Consider the following 20,601-nt stretch of genomic DNA (forward strand, 5'->3'; position numbering starts at 1 on the left):
CTCCAGTTGTATCTACTGCATTTCTAATGGCCATGTTATAAATGCCAATATCATCAGGAGGAGAAGGTTTGGATGGATAAGTCTCCACCTCCTGCTCAGGTAAATTCCCCTCTGAATCTTCCCACTGCATTTTCACATATTCACCTACCTCCGAAGGTTGATACAGTGCCGGTTCCTCCTCTTCCTCATAAAAGAGTTCCTCCTCTTCTTCTTGAGGCTCCCGTGAGAGAGGGGTGCGAAACTCCTCAACTTCTGACTCCAAAATCTCCTTCGTCCTCAAAGCTTTTTGTGGTATTCCAAAACCTCTTAGACTTTCATCAAATTCTTTTTTCTTCTGTATCAAAGCGGCCATTTCGGCCTCGAGCCGCTTCCTTTTAATTTCAATCTCGAGGGCTGTCTTCAGGACTGATAATGCAGTGGTTCCTCTTCGAGGCGGAAACCTCCTTCACTGATTGTTCAGAATTGGAGCTTCGGCGAATCCTATGAGGTTCAAGGCCTTTTGAAGACGGCACGTCCTTCCTGATTCTCTCTTTTGTGAATGGATTTTTTTTGGGGGGGGATGGGGGGGAGTTTTATCTCCACTGGAGACCCCCTCGAGGGCTCCGTGTGACTCCTTTTTATGAGGGATGCCTGGGGATTTCAGGTGTTTAGACGCCGAAGGTCCCTTGTGGGTCCGCAAGTCTGATTTCTTCAACTCTGGTGCCTTAACTGAGGTTGGCGACTCTTACCTCAGTTTTGTTCTTCTTCTGCAGCTCTTCCTCAACTTCTATGGTCTCGCAATCCCCCTCTGAGATGTCTCCTTCTGCTCCCTCTGTGACATTTTCCTCATCACGACCGGAAAGTCCCAGATCTTTAAGGGATGGTGTGGATTTTTGGCTTTGCTCCGAGTGATGGGCCATTTTTTGTTTCGCTCTCACCCTTTGGTGTAAATACAGCGCAGGTGTTAAAATCGTCACTCCAGTGGTCGAGTGGAGGACAGACATTACACACCAGATGCCTCTTCTTCCGAGCGTATTTGTGATGGCAATTCCTGAAGAATCGGAATGGTGTTTACTCCATCATGCCACATGAGGAGCACCCTGTCTGTGCATTCTTGGCCCTGTGTCGAAGTTTGTAACAATTTTGCACCCGCTCTTACTTCTGTCACTGACCGCTGTCCATTGATGATGTTCTGAGGCTTTAAGTTTTTGAGAAAACTTTTCGGCAAATCTTCAATTTCCCATACAAGCTAGAGACATCTCCGCAAAAAATCCAGACCCAACAGTGGAAAAATAGAATCTGAAGATGGTGACCGAAGGTGAAAATATTCAGAGGAAGTACGAAGAAGCCAAAAGGAGACACCAAAATTAGGTTCCGTTGACATCAAACAACAAAAGTAGAAGTAGAAGACAGACAAAATTTTTATTTTTGGTGAAGTAGTAGAAATTCTGGACCAACCTCTAGATGGCAGAATAATGCACAGCATGAGAGTCCAGAAAAGATTCATGCTGAAAAACCCTGTAATTCTGGTGCAGAAAAATTTTTTTTTTACCTTCCGCACTACCACAGCTTTGGACCACATTTTATCACATGCCCAATTTTCTCAAATCAATTAAATCCAGAATTATATAATTTTTTTGCAATTCCATTACTTTTGATGTATAGGACAACTGTCTTTTCTACGTAATAATTTTCAAAGACATTTTTAAGACCAAATCCCCTGCTGCCCCATTTGTAGCAGTCTTACCACACAGAACCATTTTTTCCTGTATCTAGTTCTACTGAATAATTTCACAGACTATATTACAATGCTATAGCCACACAAATGGCCTGAACAAACAAGATTGCGCAAATAACTCCCACATAGATGCAGCAGTAAGGTACACGTCCGGACCGTGCCTGGAATCCCTTTCCTAGCACTACACATCTCTGAGGCTCACAGAGAACAAGCAAGAGACAACTCAACACCAATGAAAACATTCAACAACGGGAAGGGAAACCCAGACCAGATGACAGGTGACCAGTGTACAATCATAATCCCATGTCTGACTAATCGCTGCCTCTAGCTCAAAAGAAGGGTGCAAGGTAAAAAAAAAGCTTCCTTTCACAGCAAATGTCAAGGGGAGTACCCACAACCTCTCAGACTATACACGTCCGCATTACACAACAGGAAGTGTGAGGAGTGCCCAAAAAACGTTTTTTTTACACTATCCAGGCACACTGATTTTGGCAGAAAGCCACAAGGCCCAAACTATTCCCTTCAAAGCCCCTTCCACTGAGACCATCCAAACACAAAGTAGATAAACAGATCAATATCAAAACAAGCTAAACGGACGATCATTTACAAAATTATCAACTAGATTGTCCAGTGCTATAGTCAACTTTGTGCTTGCACACAACCAAAACAAGACCTTATTACCACCATGAAAATGGTAAATTATGAACTTAGACATGGATGAGAAGCCTTAGAAGGACTGCATAAACCCACAAATGGTAAAGAACAAGTGAACAATTATAGGAACTGGGCTGGAAGGTTGACAGGAAGGTCCTGTTCACTAGTTAAGTGATAATATTCTCAATAGGTTTGAAGTAATGAAAGTAATTTACTTACTGCGTAATGGAATTCTGAACACTCTTTTCATTTAATGTCATCCCTGGTGGTGGGTCACTTTGTAACGCCATCAATTCTTTCTGTAGTCTTTTCTAAAAAATTAAAATAAAAAATAAATAAATTAAACAACACTTTTTTCTCTTTCAAACTCTGTTAAACAGAGACACGCAATTATACTGTCAGCTCATTTTATTTATGTGAATCCTTCATGAGTGTAAACAAGGTCAGAGGTACAAACCCGACTGAAGAACTATGAAATGTTAAAATACAATTCAAAGTTAATGTACAGAAGAATTTAAAAAAAAAATTTTTTTAAAAATGAAATCACACATTAAAGATAGCGCATAAACTTAAGAGTTCACATGATTATTCCAAATACATTATCCTCGTTTAATTTTTAAGTGAACCCAAATAATCGAAAACAAATCCAATTTTCACTAGACAAGAACTGAAAAAATTGCTGAAGCAATATCAGGAACAGTGTGCCAAAGACTTGTTTTCAAAATATGGATATGCAGCAGCAAAACTGTGCAGGTCTACTGGGAATTCTTTTTTGCAAATTAATGCATTTTTGAGCAATACAAACTTTTTAGCAGAGGACTACTGGTGAGACCAACAAAAACAGCAGAGAACAGATGTAACATGTTGCACCTCACAACACCACCAGGGAAACAATACACCTCCCCTCCCCAGTTGTTAAATCGAGGATTTGAAAACCCTTCCTAACAATGCATTACTTTTGAGCTTTCACAAACGAAAGAGCTTGAAATTAGAGTACTAACAAGATATTACAGATGTGCAGTCACATCTCCTTAGTTTAGGTTGGCACTTCACTTCAAAAAAATTATATTTTTGCATCCTAACTATACCAACCAGACATCTGGAATTACAGGATTGAAATGATAAAGCATGCAAACGCTCTCCAACCTAAGGATCTCCAAAGTTCTATATTAGATGAAAAATGATCTACTGTGGTGTTGCTGTGTACTAACGAGCTGAAGTTACTAGCCCAAACCACCTGCCCTGTACTGTTTCGCTACACAGAGAGAACTGCTACAACAGGCTACAAACTGTGGGTTTAATCCTTGTAAGGCTCACATTCCTCACAAATAGTAACCCTATTTCTGATATATAAAAACAAACAATAGCAATAGATAAATCCCCTGCCTCTATTGCAATTGAGGTCACCAACAACTCGAAAAAGATACTTAAAAAAAATTAATTAGTGTGGATCTCATGGATTGAAGTGATGATTAACAGCGTGTTGCATAAATAAAAGAAAAAAAAGAAAAAAAATCTAGAAATTGTGCATATGTCAATCAAGCAGGGAAATCTCTAAACAATACGTTTCCAAAAGACACAATATCAACAATAAACTCTGAATAAGGGATGTTATAGCCTAATAATACCAGTTAATAATCAATGTTATTTTTTTCCAGTTATAGAAAAACATTGCAGATGTAACATTAACGGTAATGCAGCTATGTTGGTCACATGCCTAAGGTACACTGAACTCCACAAGAGCAGAAATGGGTGGAGTTACCAAATATGATCTCTCACATTTGCGACTCCATTGGAACAGAAAAAAATCAGGTACAATATCACAAACAAACGCTGATTAGATTCAGAAAAAAAAATTCCAATATATAAAGACGAAGATCAAGGGGGCTATAACTTGAGAAAATAAGCAAAACTAGAAAGACTTCAAAGATATATCATTCCTCTGATGAGCATTATTCTTATTATTCACAGGATAGTGCAGCTAGGAAATTAAATCCACATAGGATTCTTCATTCATTCCAATGCCCTCTCCGTCTTATCAGCAGGGAAGAAGGAACAGAAGAGGATCAAGACCAAAATACACTTTTCACAAGAAGAATGTACATGAAACTAGAAGGCAGAATGCCTCACGGAAGAAGAATCTTGCTAAAAAGTAGGGAATGTGCACCAGCCGTCCTAGACAGTGCAGCTAAAAATCCCAAAAGCCCAACAGAAGTCAATGCCTTCTTGAGCCCCTCCTGATCACAGATGAGACTAACAAGGTTCAGGTAAAAACCACAGTTTGGCATTTAAACAATCTGGATCTAATTTACAAAACCCAACCCCGAACCGATTGGAATATTGAGTAGGCTATCTCAATAGACTGGACTGAATTGATATTATACTTACAAAGGAAGACTGGTCCCAACTCAATAGAATTTATAATGGGAGTCTTCTCTTCGCTCGTTGCCCAGCCACTTAAGAATTAGTATGCCCTGAAAAAGGCATTACAAATAGCTTGAGTACTATGTAGGAATCAGAGTTTGGTAGGGAGATGCAATTCTTTATGTAATTTCCTGGCAAGACAAACCAGGAGTTCAAAAACAATATCCATACCAAAAAATTCAGTCTAGATGAACTGCAATATTAGGAGAAATTGCTACATGCCCTTCTACTGTGAACAATCCTATTTATCCTCTGTTAAAACCAAATAAATCCTGGAGGTTAGTACAGGACCATCATAATTTGAGCAAACATCTCAAAACGTATGTCATAAAGAGTGCACATAGTACTGGATTTATGAAAACTCATGCACAAAAATATACAACCATTATTGACACAGCAAATGGCTTCTTTACCCACATTGTAGCTCCTGAAACATATTACCAACATAGTTTACAATTGAGGGAATACAATATGGATTTATAAGATTACTTCAGAGGAACAAAATTATCAGACAAGTCTTATCTGTCAGCATTATCAAACTACTGCAGTAAGACTTGAGTATGGTCTCCTATGTAAACTGTATATACATTAAGGATGACAAGTGAACATCTTCAACAGTAAAGTCACAACCTCTGAAGAAGTATGTAAAGAAGGTAAATTTCAGGAACTCCAAAATATGCTGTATAACCTTCCAAGGACCAGAACGGTCTAGTGAACAAAAGTGACTTGCACCACATTGCCTGGGGAAATGAGGGACATTGGAGCAACCAAATACTCTAATAAATAGAAAAAAGCATTAAAGGGATTTCTGATATTAGGAGAAACATAGCACTCATATTATACAGAGAAAATGAAACCATAGTGGCAGTTAAATGCTCTTAAATCTATGGGAAAGACAAACTCACTCATTGACTTACAAAATGAACAGATTGTAGAAGCACAGTAGGAAACACAACAACAAATGCAAACAAACAACGAAACTCATTCCAAGTCAGACTAAGATCACGTACATAAAACACAATGAAGACCAGAATACACAGACTGCATACACATCAACATTTATACGCCACTGAGAAGGAGCATTTTGCTCCAACAGACACAGTTATGAAGGTAATGCGAACAGGTATCATTAACCCCTTCGCTGCCAGGCCTTTTCCCCCTCAGGTGCCAAGCCTTCTTTTGGCTATTTGGGGCAGTTCGCGCTTAGGCCCTCATAACTTTTTGTCCACATAAGCTAGCCAAGCCAAATTTGCGTCCTTTTTTTTCCCAACATCCTAGAGGTACCCAGACTTTGTGGGTTCCCCAGAAGGATGCCAAGTAATTAGCCAAAATAATGTGAAAATTTAGTTTTTTTTTTTTTTAAATGGGAAAAAGGGGCTGCAGAAGAAGGCTTATGGTTTTTTCCCTGAAAAGGGCATCAACAAAGGGTTTGCGGTGCTAAAATCACCAGCTTCCCAGCTTTCAGGAACAGGCAGACTTGAATCAGAAAACCCAATTTTTCAACACAATTGTGGCATTTTACTGGGACATATCCCGTTTTTGTGCTTTCAGCCTCCTTCCAGTCAGTGACAGAAATGGGCATGAAACCAACGCTGGTTCCCAGAAACTGCAACATTTCTGAAAAGGGGTAATTTCCTACAAGGGTTTCCGACAGAAAATAACTGAAAAAGAAAAATATTGAAATTGAAGTGAAAATAAATAAATTTTTCTCTACCTTTTACTCTGTAACTTTTTCCTGCAATGTCAGATTTTCGAAAGCAATATATCGTTACGTCTGCTGGACTCTTCTGGTTGCGGGGATATATAGGACTTCTAGGTTCATCAAGAACTCTCGGTACCCAGAGCCAATAAATGACCTGCACCCTGCAGTGGGTTTTCATTCTATACCGGGTATACAGCAATTCATTTGCTGAAATATAAAGAGTAAAAAATAGCTATCAAGAAAACCTTTGTATTTCCAAAATGGGCACAAGATAGGGTGTTGAGAAGCAGTGGTTATTTGCACATCTCTGAATTCCGGGGTGCCCATACCAGCATGTGAATTACAGGGCATTTCTCAAATAGACGTCTTTTTTACACACTGTCTTACATTTGGAAGGGAAAAATGTAGAGAAAGACAAGGGGCAATAACACTTGTTTTGCTATTCTATGTTCTCCCAAGTCTCCCGATAAAAATGATACCTCACTTGTGTGGGTAGACCTTGCGCCCGCGACAGGATATGCCCCAAAACACAACGTGGACACATCACAGAAAACAGAGCTGTTTTTTGCAAAGTGCCTACCTGTAGATTTTGGCCTCTAGCTCAGCTGGCATCTAGGGAAACCTACCAAACCTGTGCATTTTTGAAAACTAGAGACCTAGGGGAATTCAAGATGGGGGGACTTGTGGGGCTCTGACCAGGTTTTGTTACCCAGAATCCTTTGCAAACCTCAAAATTTGGCTAAAAAAAAGCACATTCTCCTCACATTTCGGTGACAGAAAGTTCTGGCATCTGAGAGGAGCCACAAATTTCCTTTCACTCAGCGTTCCCCCAAGTATCCCGATAAAAATGATACCTCACTTGTGTGGGTAGTCCTAGCACCCGCGACAGGAAATGTCCCAAAACACAACGTGGACACATCACATTTTTTCATAGAAAACAGTGCCTACCTGTGGATTTTGGCCTGTAGCTCAGCCGGCCCCAGGGGGGGCAGAAATGGCATAAAATAAATTTGTGACAGCGCAAAAAAAAAGCTCCCTGGTGCCACAATCGGCCTTGCCTAAGGGGACGCTCCCCATCTGTAAAACACAACAACAACAAAAATCCCTGGTGCCTAGTGGTTTCTGCCCCCCCCTGGGGGCAGATCGGCCTAATAATAGAAAAGGCCTTAAAAAAAAATGCCCCCCTGGGAGCGACCCTTGCCCAAGGGGTCGCTCCATTTTGTCACTTTCCACAAAAAAAAAAAAAAAAAAAAACACATCCCTGGTGTCTAGTGGGGTTTCAAAAGCCGGATTGCAAGCAATCCGGCTTTTGAAACCCTGGGAGAGACTTCAAAGGGAAGGAAATACATTTTGCTGAGCATTTCTCTTTCGATCGCGCTGGGAGCTCTGCTTCCACGCAATGGGCGAGGTTGTGTGATTGTGCACTCACGCGCTGACGTCACGGGGGGTGGTTTAAGGGGAAGGGATTCCCCTTTCAGCCCTGCTGGGGGGGGGGTGGGCGCTCGGCCCTCGGGGGGAGCGCTAGCGCTTCTCCCGAGGGCAGCATGCAGGACGTAATGCCACACGGGCCCCTGCGGGGAAGGGGTTAAAGAAAGATCCACCACCACACAAGGCAAAAAGAGGACTATACTTTCTACTGCAGCAGCGTTAGAGGAGGCTTACAAACCAAGCATACCAAATGCTTGAATGAGAAGCATGTTTGAATAGTCAACTTGGGTAAGATCTGACAACTGAAAACACAGGAATTTCTTCAATACTAACAGTGGCTATCGCACCGTCTTCTATACTGATGAATCAACTCAAACCTGCAATAGGGATAAAACAGTATAAAATGGATAGGCAGTGTGTACGCAGCAGCTGAAATAGTTCGCTGTAACAAAGGTAATGAGCTTCTGTTGGTCACATGCCTAAGGTATGCTGAACTCCACAAGACAAGAAAGCAGAGTTACCAATAATTATCTCTCAAACTTATAATACAATGGAAGACATACTGAATTTGCAGTAGGAGAAGTGTTAGAGGATTCTGAATTTAAAATAAAGACTAAGGGGGTCATTACAAGGTTGGCGGTACCAGGACCCCAGACGGGCTGGCATAGAAGATCACCAAATTATTACCATGGCAGTCTTCCCAACAGAAGACAGCCAAACCACCACCGGTAATGCCAGTGCGGTAATGCCGCCATGGACAGCGGTAGCCACCTTTAGGCCAACAGACACCAACTTCACGCCTGACATATTACGAGGCTGCACACAGCCAAGGTTTCCGCCGCGGTCGCACCACCAAAAAAAAACCCTGTCAGAAACCAACACTAGAAAATGAGACTCTCACCTTCTGAACACATAATGGTCTGGAGCCACCATGGAACCTGAACTGTAAGTCCTCCCATTGCTCCTCCTCCCCCAACGACTCCAGAACCAGCTAAGGCGACAACAACCGTGATTACACACACACCTACCTGACACTGTAGGGAAAACCCAAAGTACACACAACATACACATCTGGGGCAGCAGGCAACGACACACACAACAACACACCCATACGCGCACACACACCCATATACTTACACACACACACACACACACTACACACACCACGGCCAACACACACATACAATACAGACACACACACACACAGCACCTGCACTGTCCAACAACAATACACAACACCACTGATTCACACCACAAACATTACGGCAAGCTAACATTACACACATCCACATTACACTACATACAACACGTTACAACACCTGATAATATACACAATCACACAGACATTCAACGAGGCATGCATCATACCACGTTAACAACACACAATGCTTCAGACAGACCCCCTCACCACATACACATGCACACACACAACCACCACACAAGGGCACACAACACCATTAAACATGTCAACACAAACAAAACACAAAATATCAACAAACATGCATGTCCCAAACACAAACATACCCTACACACAACACACAGCCATGACAGCGGGACACATGGCAGGGCAACACCCACACATGCTGGCAAGACACAACTAGCACAACCAACACAGATCACTCACACACAAGCCAAAGCAGGCACGACAATAACACACAGCCATTTGGAAAGAAAGGCAGGACAAGTAGGTTACCCTGAACCAACAACTGGTTCGCCCAGATATAATAAATAGAAATAGAAATAGCAGCCCTCAAAAAATCCTAAAAATGTTTCTAGACCTGCAGGTTGAGTAGCTTGAATAATCTACTCTACCTAACTGCAATGTAGCTGACCCGGAAATGGCCTCAAATTGTGTGATCCTAGGCAAATATTGTATTTTACAATGCCCTTTTTCTTCATTCTCACGCGTGCACCTTCAAATGTGAGTTTAGCATTTCTGCTTTAAAAAACAAACAAAAAAAAGCCTCTTTTGTTTAAGTACACTAAGCGTTTGCTCCATGTATAATAAAACTAGCCCACATATAGGGTACACATGATCCATGCATGACTTGCCTCTTAGTTTACTAACAGCTTTGCTATCAGGGCAGGGGTGTTTCTCAGTTTGTTTAAACACTTTTAATAAAGATATTACTAAAGCATGATGCGGTAGCGCACTGTCATTTACAGACAGTAAATTTCCAAGAACCTTTCCACTAATTTGCAGCTTTATTGATAAAACTATATAGTGTACTAACAATAATCTGTGAAAATTGAGTTTCAGAAAACATATCATCAAGTAAAGTGTTCTGACCTTTTTCCCATCCTATTAAGATATTTTTTTAATCACACAGAAGTACAAAAAATGGTCTTTCACACCTGCTGAAATATATTTTGAAATGTTTGTAAAGCTGACTTAGTTAAATAAATGTGTATTAGGAAAAACCTGATACCAAAAGCCTTTCATTTCACATAGGTCAGACAGTCCACCTTACAAAATCCTAGAATGCTGCAGTCACAAGGTAAAGTATTTGCATTGCAAAAAGACAAACTGACTTTTGACCTCTGTCTCCTTACACAGAACAAATGTGACAAGAATAAGATTGAAAGGCATCCTAATTGCTAATTCAGTTTCTGACTGAACAGAACACCTGTTCTTTGTCCACTCAAGGGAGAGTGGAATCTAAAAATAGCTCAATCTCATAAAATAAAACTCCCATAGCCAGTGGTCTAGTAGGTTTTTAGAGCCCTGAATATATGGCAATAAATAACTATGTACAATGCGAAGGACACTGGCCAGCTCATAGTCCAAAGTGCACAAGGCACAAATGGCACTTCATTGTGGCCCTACATGACTCCTGACTGCTAGATGACCTCCACAGGGAAGGGGCATCAAGGGGCAGGCACCTCAGGGATAGAGGAGGATGTGGGGGGATGGGGGGTTGGGGAGGTCAACTTATTGGCAGGTGGGGGGGCATGGGTACTAGTGGGGGACAGGGTAGGAATTGGTAGGTGGAAGGGCTGGACTTGGGGAAGAAGACAGACCATTTGGGGGTATCACAAGGCGAGAGAGGAGTAGGGAAAAGGGAAAACTCAGAGGAAATGCTTCTTATAAACTTGGGGGTGGTCATGACAAAGGTTTGGGAGTGAAGGTAGAGAGAGTGGTTGTAGGTGGTGTCTTGGTGGATGTCTTGGGTTCATGTGCATGTGAGGAATGCTTGTGGGTGCTGGGGTTTGTGTGTCTTGGGAGGAAGGGGGGGGATGCTGGGAGATGCCATGTGGGATGGGTGGAGTCTGCAGGTATGGAAGATGTGCTGCATGTGTGTGTCAGTGGTTGTGGTGTCTGCGGATGTGGTGACTAGGATAGATGTCTGCAGTTATGATACTGTGCTGACTGTGGGTAAGATAGGAGTTGTGGCTGGATCAGTGAATGACTGTAGTGGCTGCAGGTGTGTCTGGTGTCATGTCTGAAGGTGGAGTTGGTGGGGGAGTCCGTGCAGGTAGTGAGTGTTGGTGTGTCTGCAGGCGGATGTTGTTTGTGTGCATGCTGGTGGTGGGTTTTGTGGTGCTTGTGTTTGTCTGCGCTACCCTTGGATGTGGAGGTGGAGGTGGATGCATGTTTGTATGTCTGCATGCTTTGTCTGGGTTTGGGAAGAGGGGTGTTGGATTGGGAAGAGGTAGGTGGAGAGGGGACGGTAGACAAAGGGTGACTGGCTCCGTCAGTGAGGAGGCAAGAGCCTGAAAGAATCTCTGTAGGCCAGTCAGTCCACCGTGAGTTCCCTCCAGGAACGCACTGCTCTGATGGACTTGAGCTGCCAGTCCCAGGATGGCATTCACAATGGTCAAAATGACCCACAGAGATGAACCTCAGGAGATCAATAGCCTTCTCACTGAGGGCAGCAGAGCTGACTGGGGCAGAGGTGCCTGCGGCGAAGAATACACCTACCCACTTGGGTGAGCAGGCACGGGAAATTGGGTGGGAAGCTACAGGAAAGGCGGTGGTAGTAAGGAGGGGTGGTGGACAAAGATGGTGCTGGGGTGGTCCCAGATGGGTTCGCTATTGCCAGGAGAAGCCCACTGGAAGAGGATTCCAAAGAGGACATGGAAGATCCGGTCTCCCCCATGGCACTCCCCTCTTCCTCCGTGCCACTGGGTCCCTCGCTGTCAGCAGCACCCTGGGTCCCGTAGCCTGCATCATCCCCACTCCATGTGCCCCTTCTCTATCACCTGCTGATGCACACAAATAGAGAGATGGCGGAGAGAGAGGGTTAACATATACCTCACATACACATGTAAACATGTACATCTGTGACAATATATATCCTGGCTAGGCTATCTCAGGTGCCTATACACATTTCCTACATCAAGTCACTACTACCCACCCCTGTATGGCAAACCTCACACCTACATCTATATCAAAGTATGCCAGCACGAAAGGAATCATCCACATGATCACCACAAAAGCCATGCTTGCATGCACATCATGCCCTGGATGAAGTACAAATGACTCCCTGATTTCACATCATACCTCTCCATACCCCTATCAGCCATTAGAAGTGCAGCTGACTGAACAAAACACATTAGGCCTCTACAGTTAAAACAGCTGATAAGTCCAGGTCCTTTGTAAAATATCCATGACAGTGAAGACTACTCCACTCACACACACCACAGCATGTGCCTGACACATTACATGGCTGCCCTAGCACTATACAGTAATGCCAATATAAATATCATAACTGATTTAGGCTCTACAAGTTAGACACACATACAGGTGACAACAGATGTGTACAATGCAAGTCCAGGGTATAGCCAAGTTATTCGTCTGACCCAATCACAGGAGAAGATCTGCAGACATACAACTAATCATACATCTAAGTGCATCTACAATGGTGCATATTGCACATCCATACTCAATGAGTGCAGTGTCACAACTGATGAACTTCAGGAACACACATATGACATCATGGTCCACATACAATACCAACACACACAAGCAGTATCACCAGTAGGACTTCACAACATGCTAGCACCACCCTCACACACCTTTCCAGATTTGAGGATACCTGTACCTTAGTCCAGACAACACACATATTAGACGGTAAATACATGCAAGCATAATGCACACATGGACGACCATGTCTGCCTTTGCACTGACAACACATCCCACTACTACATAGAGCCGCCTCAGGAAAGAAAATACAACATTTGATTCACATTAACATTCCATAAGTCATGCAATGCCCAATCCTGTCCAAGTTTGCCACTTTAGCTAGGCCAGGGGTAGAAGAGATTGTGCCACCCCATCACAAGTGCCCCCAAGTAACCAGTGAGACATGATGTAGGCAATAACTAAGCTATGTTGCACTGAAAATTGCTAGGGTATTGGCACACATGGGATATACATAACATATTGACAATGACCAGGTCTGTCAAGGCACTTACTAGCTCTAGTACTATCCCATTGGGTTCAAGGTTTCATCACCACAAGTTTAGCACTTAGAAATGCATGATGATTGCAATCACAACTAATCAAGTCTACATGTAAAAAGTATCCAACTTTAGAAACCCTATATTTAGCAGATGATCAATATCTGGGTAAACAACTATCAAGTTGTTAGTCTAGTCCTATACAGTGGAACCCCATGGCCTGAATTTGCTTGGCGATGGCACGCCAGATCCCTTTCTTCTGATGGGCATTTACCTGTATGGATGACACAGAAAAAAAAAGCATGTACACTGGCACCATACCAAAAGGAGTGGCCTGTACACATCTGACTCAACAAGTGCCCACACATACCCATCCCTCTCAGCTCACACGCCTTCACTTTATGCCTTCTGCATGCATGTACTCCCTCACCTGTACACTTACCCCATTCATCCTTACACGCATCCGTATCACACAAGGATATGGCATTGGGCTCACCTGCTCCTCTGGTGCCCCGTACAGCTGTCCATACAGGGGTAGGACCCCTTTCACAAGCTTCTCCAGCTCTTCTGGGGTGAAGGCTGGGGCCCCATGACCTGCAAGATGTGGCACGATGGCTCCCAGAGAGAGTTCACAGAAGCTCAGGTTGTGGAGGTCTTGCTAGAAGCAGTGTCAGGAGTCAAGAGAGCAAGGCTGCAGAAAATGGCGATTACAGCCGACATGTACGGGACCGTCGCTACTGGCGGTCACCATGCCCTAGTCCGCCATAGGCAGCAATGTTAACCAATGACAAGTGGCACGGCGGTTGCAACTGCCTACCGCCATGACAACATACCCCGGCGGACTTAGGTGACTTCCAACTGTCCAGGGCAGCAGGACAGGCAGCTGCCATTTTGCGCACATTTCATGCTTTGATGTGCCAAAATAGGCGTGCTACACACATATTCGCCCAAAATGGCGGAGTAAGCCTATGTTGTGCCATTATGGTAGTGCACATACATGTGACATGCATGACCGTGACGTGATGTAGCAGTAGATCTGATGACAGGCATGTTTAGATTAGGAGGCACATAGGCGGTGGAACTATATTGGTATATCCCATTACTATTTAATTGATCAGTGCAGGACAGCTCAGCGTGACACATATGGTACAATTCACATTTCATGTGCCCCATCAGACTTACAGGTTCAGCAATGTGCTGCACGCATGGGGTCCAAGGCACTTCAGCATGCCCATAATAGTATGTGTCAGCAGTGTTACATATGTCCTACAGTGTTAGGTGTGTGCGATTTTGACATGTTCTGCTTACAAGCGTCAAATGCATGTTAATGTACTCTCTCTCCTCTCTACCTAGATATCAGTCTTGTGTTGAACGGTGTAATGTGTGCATTGTTGAAACACCTGGGCAGCTACATTGGGTTCCCCCAAAGTGCAAATTTGGCCTGCGTGAAGGGAGACTTATGGCATGGGCCACATCCCTCATGTGATAGAGGGCAGTGATGGCACCCATAGATCCCTGGTCCCTTCCAGTGCCAATGAGCAGGTGTATAGGAACAGGGAGAACTACCACTTCATAATGTTCAAGTGCTGTGTCTGGCACACCAGTACATCTCACACGTCACAGACAAGATTCCTGGATCTGTGCATGACTCCTATATTTTGAGGAACAGCAATATCCGAACCATGATGGCACGACTACACATAGAGGGCCTGGCTCCTTGGTATGTATGCATAAGAAGGTGTTTCACTGTTATGGCCACCTATTTTTACATTCTTTGCTGTCGCTGTACCTCTATTTCACTGGTCCTACATTTAACACAGGTGACACTGGCTAGCCTAACCTAATATAGTGTCAATGATGGCGAGCCTCGGTTGGATTCAGAAAAGCCCAAAGCTTCCCATTTAAATGGAATTTTTTTTATATTTGTTTTTGTATTAAATTAAAAAAAAATGAATGTGTGTATTTATTAGAAGAATGGCTGTTTCTGTACGGTTTCAAAATTACTTGAGCCATGGTCACCTGCTTCCATTAATGACCGTGAATGCTAATAACGATTCAGTGGGGGCCCCTGGATTTGAGTAATAATGAAATGGAGGTCCATAGAAGTCAAAAGGTTATGACCCACTGATACATGAAGTAAGAGGAACGACAGACGCAAATTCAGAGAATGAACACTATTCCCTACACCTTGCTATACTAAAGATTTCATTTTTCTGCATGATACTGTACAAGAAACAACATGGTTTGGTTTTGCAAATATTAGGGAATTTCTAATGCCTATGGTTTCTGGAAAGAACTAGTTACAATTTCCAAGTTGGCATTGGACTTGTGTTAAATACCAATGTAATCAATGTTCTAATTCATAATAGTACGTACAAAAAAAAGTTATAGACATACCTGAGGGAACATACACTTGGAACTTGCACAGAAATTAGTGTTATGAAATAGTTCCTTAAGACGTTGTGGGACCACTAGCAAAACAAAAGAGCAGTTCCAAGACATAGTAAAGATCACATCAACACATATTTTTAAAATACTGTGTCAAAACGTATCTAAAGAAATCCTCTCCTCTGGCTGCAATAACAGAACATATTGAGCTGTTTGATGAAAAAAAAAATTTTTAAGTATGTCTTTATTAACATTTTAGACAAAAGGTCAAAACCTATAATGGCAACATCCAGTATCTCCAGTGACTGTAAAAAAGGATAAATTACAATATGCTCAGTTTTCAAACTGAGCATCCATAGTACTGTAAGAGGGTCAGGGAGCGGGAGTCTTGCTGCAACAGGATTAACAAACGTAGCATATCAGTCGAGTGGGGGTGGGCCTGGAGTCCTAGCCATAGTGAAGAGGTCCACACAGTGTCCAACATCACCGCAGCATTACAGCATAGTGTCTTCACTACATTCCTCTTAATATCAAAGCACACACCATCTCACTGTCTCTGCCAGGTGCACACTCGCTACAATGGGGCAAAAGTCTGCCATATATTATTATCTGCTCTAGTTGCAGTCAGGAGGCGTGAAGGGCAAGGAGCCCGATAAACCACAGAAAGATATGTGACTGAATCTCCTGTATATTATCTGTGCCCACCTCCTATACCGTCTACCATCTCGCTGCATATACCAAGATCTCTCTCCACACAGTCAGCCATACGGACTCATCAGAGATGCATACTCTCCACAATTGCCCACTCCAATACGTCTTTTTGCCATTTTTCGTGGGTCAGAGGTGATACCCATGTGAATGGCTATCCGGCGCCTGGCGAGTACCAGGGCTAGTAGAACAAGTTTATAACTTATCTGACATCCTTCCCTAGAGAGAGGCAGGAGGCCTAGCAACCAATGTTTGATGGACAGGGCCAATCGGACTCCAGTTATCCGGGCGACTGAGGACACAACCCTCATCCAATACGACTGCAACATCCTGCAGTCTCACATGGTGTGGGCAAAGCTGGCCAGAGACCCTTCACATCTTATACAATTAGCCGTGCGGGCAGAGTAAATACGACTCAGACCCTGGGGTGTCAAATACGCTCTGTGGAAGAAGTAGAATTACACGTATTTAAACCTAGCATTACTTGCTGTCTCAAGCATCTATGCCCCAGTTCTCCTGCCACTCCCCATCAGTCAAAGGGGCATCCAGGTCTGAGTCCCAGTCCGGACGTGACTTAGCTATGTGGATTTGCTTGGCTCACTTCAGGGCCACATAAATTCAGGAAACTAGGCCTCTCTGTGTCCCTGGATCAAGTAGGACCTACAACGCCTGGGACTCCACTGGTTCATCCAGACATGGTCGCACAAATTAAAAGGGGCCCAAGGCCAAACTCCAAATAGCTTACCCGCGTCTGCAAGAGAAATGAAAGTACTGTTTAGCTATAGGTCTCCCCCTCCCCTCCTCCCAGTTCTACAGATACCCTCGATCCAGGATGTTATGTTCATGGAGTCTTTTAGGTGTAAACAAGCTTGAGCCACCAAAGCGGGAGCATTTTCGTGTAAGAATTTTTTTTATTTTTTTTTTAAACAAGCGACAATAGCCTAAAAAGTATTTGATATAATAAGTAACCCAGGCATTCATGCTAATTCTGCAAGGGGTGAAGATGACATTACAAAAAGAAGCAAATGTGTTGTTTTACTGGCCACATACTAACAAGCTCTTATATTAAAGGCCTGATAAATTAGCTAGAGTAGATTACTAATAAATCATGATTTAACACTGAAATAAGCAACTGATTATTATTTAATAATGGTAGCGAATAGCGTGACAAGTTACACAGCTTCATGAGCAATCTTCTAAACAACGTTAACACTTTTTTGAAAATCTCTGTGAACATCTACTCTCCAAATTTATTTCCCATGGTATAAGACATAGTAAGGATCCCCTGCCTTTATGTATGTGCACAGACTCCGAACTAATCTTTAAACAACAAAAACATTACATATATATATATATATATATATATATATATATATATATATATATATATATATATATATATATATATATATATTTAAAAAAATATAAGATTAGTCTTTCAGTCTCCTTTTTAGACTGCAAAAAGATGTCGCACCCAACGTGTCTGCATCTTAATCTTGATTCTTTATTTGGCTACGCGTTTCAACAACGAAGTGTCTTCGTCATGGCCCAATTGAAGAATTATGCTCAATCACCCAACAACATAAATATGCCCGTTCCATAAACATTGAAAAAATACTTATAAAGAAGAAAACAAAAAATTATTTACATTGTTATTTGTTCTTACCAATTTCATCAGATAAATTTCAATGAACAAATTTTTTCAGAGCTATGGAAATGTAAATAATTAATGAGGCCACTATAATGTGACTATTTACCATTACATATCATGATAATCAAATCTACCATCATGATTTCCTTTTTAATCTTGTCACAATCAAATTAATATCATGATCTGCAAAAACTCCACCAATATTTTATGTAATACTGTAAATCATGAATATCTCACGGCCAAGTGGCCATTCATCCATATAAATAAAATAATTCATAATCTGTATCATTTTTGTAAACCATAATATAACTAATATTCAAAATATATTTTTTTTAAAGTGTATATAATGTGCCATAATTGAAATATCCACCCCCACCCAATGTAAAAAATGCATGTAAAAAAAAAAAAAAAAAAAAAAAGAAGAAAAACACACAATTTTCAAATTCTAATATCCAGATTAATAGAAACGCAAAATGGAGACGTTTTCATTATAATAAACGTATACTAGATACATCTGAAAAATAAAACAAAGACAACAAATATTTATATCCTTATATATATATATATATATATATATATATATATATACATACATACATACATACACACACACGAACGACTTGGAGAGCAACTAGATCACTAGACACTGTCAATTGTGAAACCCAGGGTTCCCGACAAAAAGACCTGCTTTAACTGTTCATGCAATTGCACTGTTTGAAGTTTGTGAGGTAGTTTTAGTTGTTTGCTTTTGCCAAAAAATATTACGATTTATGTATACTGTGAGCACTGTATTGGTAATTTAAAATTTTACCAGTCCTCTGCAAGAAGCAGCACATGCACTTTTGTTGCATTGAGCCCTTTAGCATTTGTTTTTGGAAGATTTTTACAAAATGTTTTAATTGAGTCTTTTTTTTTATTTTATTTTTATAAACCAGATGGAACTTCAGCCGGTTGCTGTCATTGCACAGACATGCACTAGCACTTTATTACTGGTCGTCTCATAATTATGAGTGGGCTCTTCTGCCAGTGGGATTTCTTTTAAACATTTCAAAAACATTTTTAGCATGTAATTATTCTTGATATTTAGCCAAATGTTCCATGTTTTATTAGGTCTTGTATGTTGTATAGCCTGTGTTTGGTAAGGCTGACAGAATAAAGTATTTATGAATAATGTTATGAAAACACTCCAATTAAAACACTCAAGGGCAAGCCCTTACAGGCAAAAACCTTCTTGGACAGATGACTTACCCTGAATCGTCAACAATGGTAACTACGGCAACACCCTCTCACCCCTACTCACCACTGTCAAGGTCTCTCTTACTCATGGCATCATTCAAGAAACTCTTAAGATCCTCCATCACCTAAAGACGCCTGAAGACACTGACTCTACATCCTGATGATCTCGCCGACTACCGGCCCATCAATCACCCATTTATCAGCAAGATCATTGAAGAAAAAAATAAAAACCTGCGTTCATGTGAAATGCTACATAAATACTAACCATCTCTGTGCAACAGTCTGGTTTCACGCCATGCTACAGCAAGAACACTGCCTTACACATTGCAGAGGATGCCCTCTTGACCACTGATGAAGTCAACCCTGACCTCTTGAGATTACTGGAACTCTTAGCTGCCTTCGACACAGCCAAATACCCCACCTTCATGACCATCCTAGAGTCCTGAATAGGTTTCACTGGTAATGTCCTTTGCTGGATCTCCTCGTTCCTTTCCAATCACCACCTGTTTCTTCACAAGAGCACCTCCAAGTCCCAACAGATCCGTTTGACCTGCAAAGTTGCCTAGGGTTCTATACTGTCTTCTTTCATCTTCAACCTCTGCATAGACCTACTTTGTACTCTACTCACAGAAAACACCATCACGACTAACAAACATGTCAGTGATACACAACTCAGCTTAAAAGTCTCTCCTGCTTCATAAGCCCAAAACCTCAAACACTGCATGCACATCATCCAGACCTGAAGTCTGCCACTGTTATGACACTCAATCCAACCAATATAGAATTTGTTACTTTTCAAGGACAAGAAAATGACCAATCCTGACACAATGACATGAACCTTGACAAGTTCGAACCACACCTTTCATTAAATGCCAAGTCACTTGGATTCACCCTAGACATCAATGTCACCCTCAAGTAATACACTGCCCAAAAGAAAAAAAGAAGTTCTCTTCAGGCCCTTGATCTTTCCCATCTGGATGATAGTAACGTCCTAGTTCATGATTCAACACTGGTACCCCTTAAGGGCACCCTCCAAGCTCTAGCATGCCTTATCCAGGCCTTGAGGAAACATGAACACATCAGCCTCAATCAAGATGGAACTCCCCTTGCACACCTGCAGCATCTTCAAAAACAGCTGCAACATTTACAAAGCCATCATGACCAGCACCCCCTCATATTTTGCAGACAAGCTCACTGACACTACAAGACTGCAGACTAAACATTGTAAAAACGTTGGTGGGTGAGACGGGAGGGGTTTGGGAATGGGGGTAAAGAAGGGGTATTCATTGT

General features: G+C 42.0%; 1 protein-coding gene across 3 annotated transcripts in view; it reads right to left on the reverse strand.

The window, feature by feature from the left end:
* The window catches only part of UBE2W (ubiquitin conjugating enzyme E2 W), a 223,414-nt gene that overhangs the window by 189,684 nt on the left and 13,129 nt on the right, over positions 1-20,601 (reverse strand). For all 3 annotated transcript variants that reach the window (XM_069220361.1, XM_069220362.1, XM_069220363.1), the window contains exon 2: positions 2,591-2,682. In XM_069220361.1, coding sequence (XP_069076462.1) covers positions 2,591-2,682 — 92 coding nt within the window. The remainder of the gene's footprint in view (positions 1-2,590; positions 2,683-20,601) is intronic.

Source organism: Pleurodeles waltl, chromosome 2_2 (genome assembly GCF_031143425.1).
Source record: "Pleurodeles waltl isolate 20211129_DDA chromosome 2_2, aPleWal1.hap1.20221129, whole genome shotgun sequence".
Lineage (NCBI taxonomy): Eukaryota > Metazoa > Chordata > Amphibia > Caudata > Salamandridae > Pleurodeles > Pleurodeles waltl.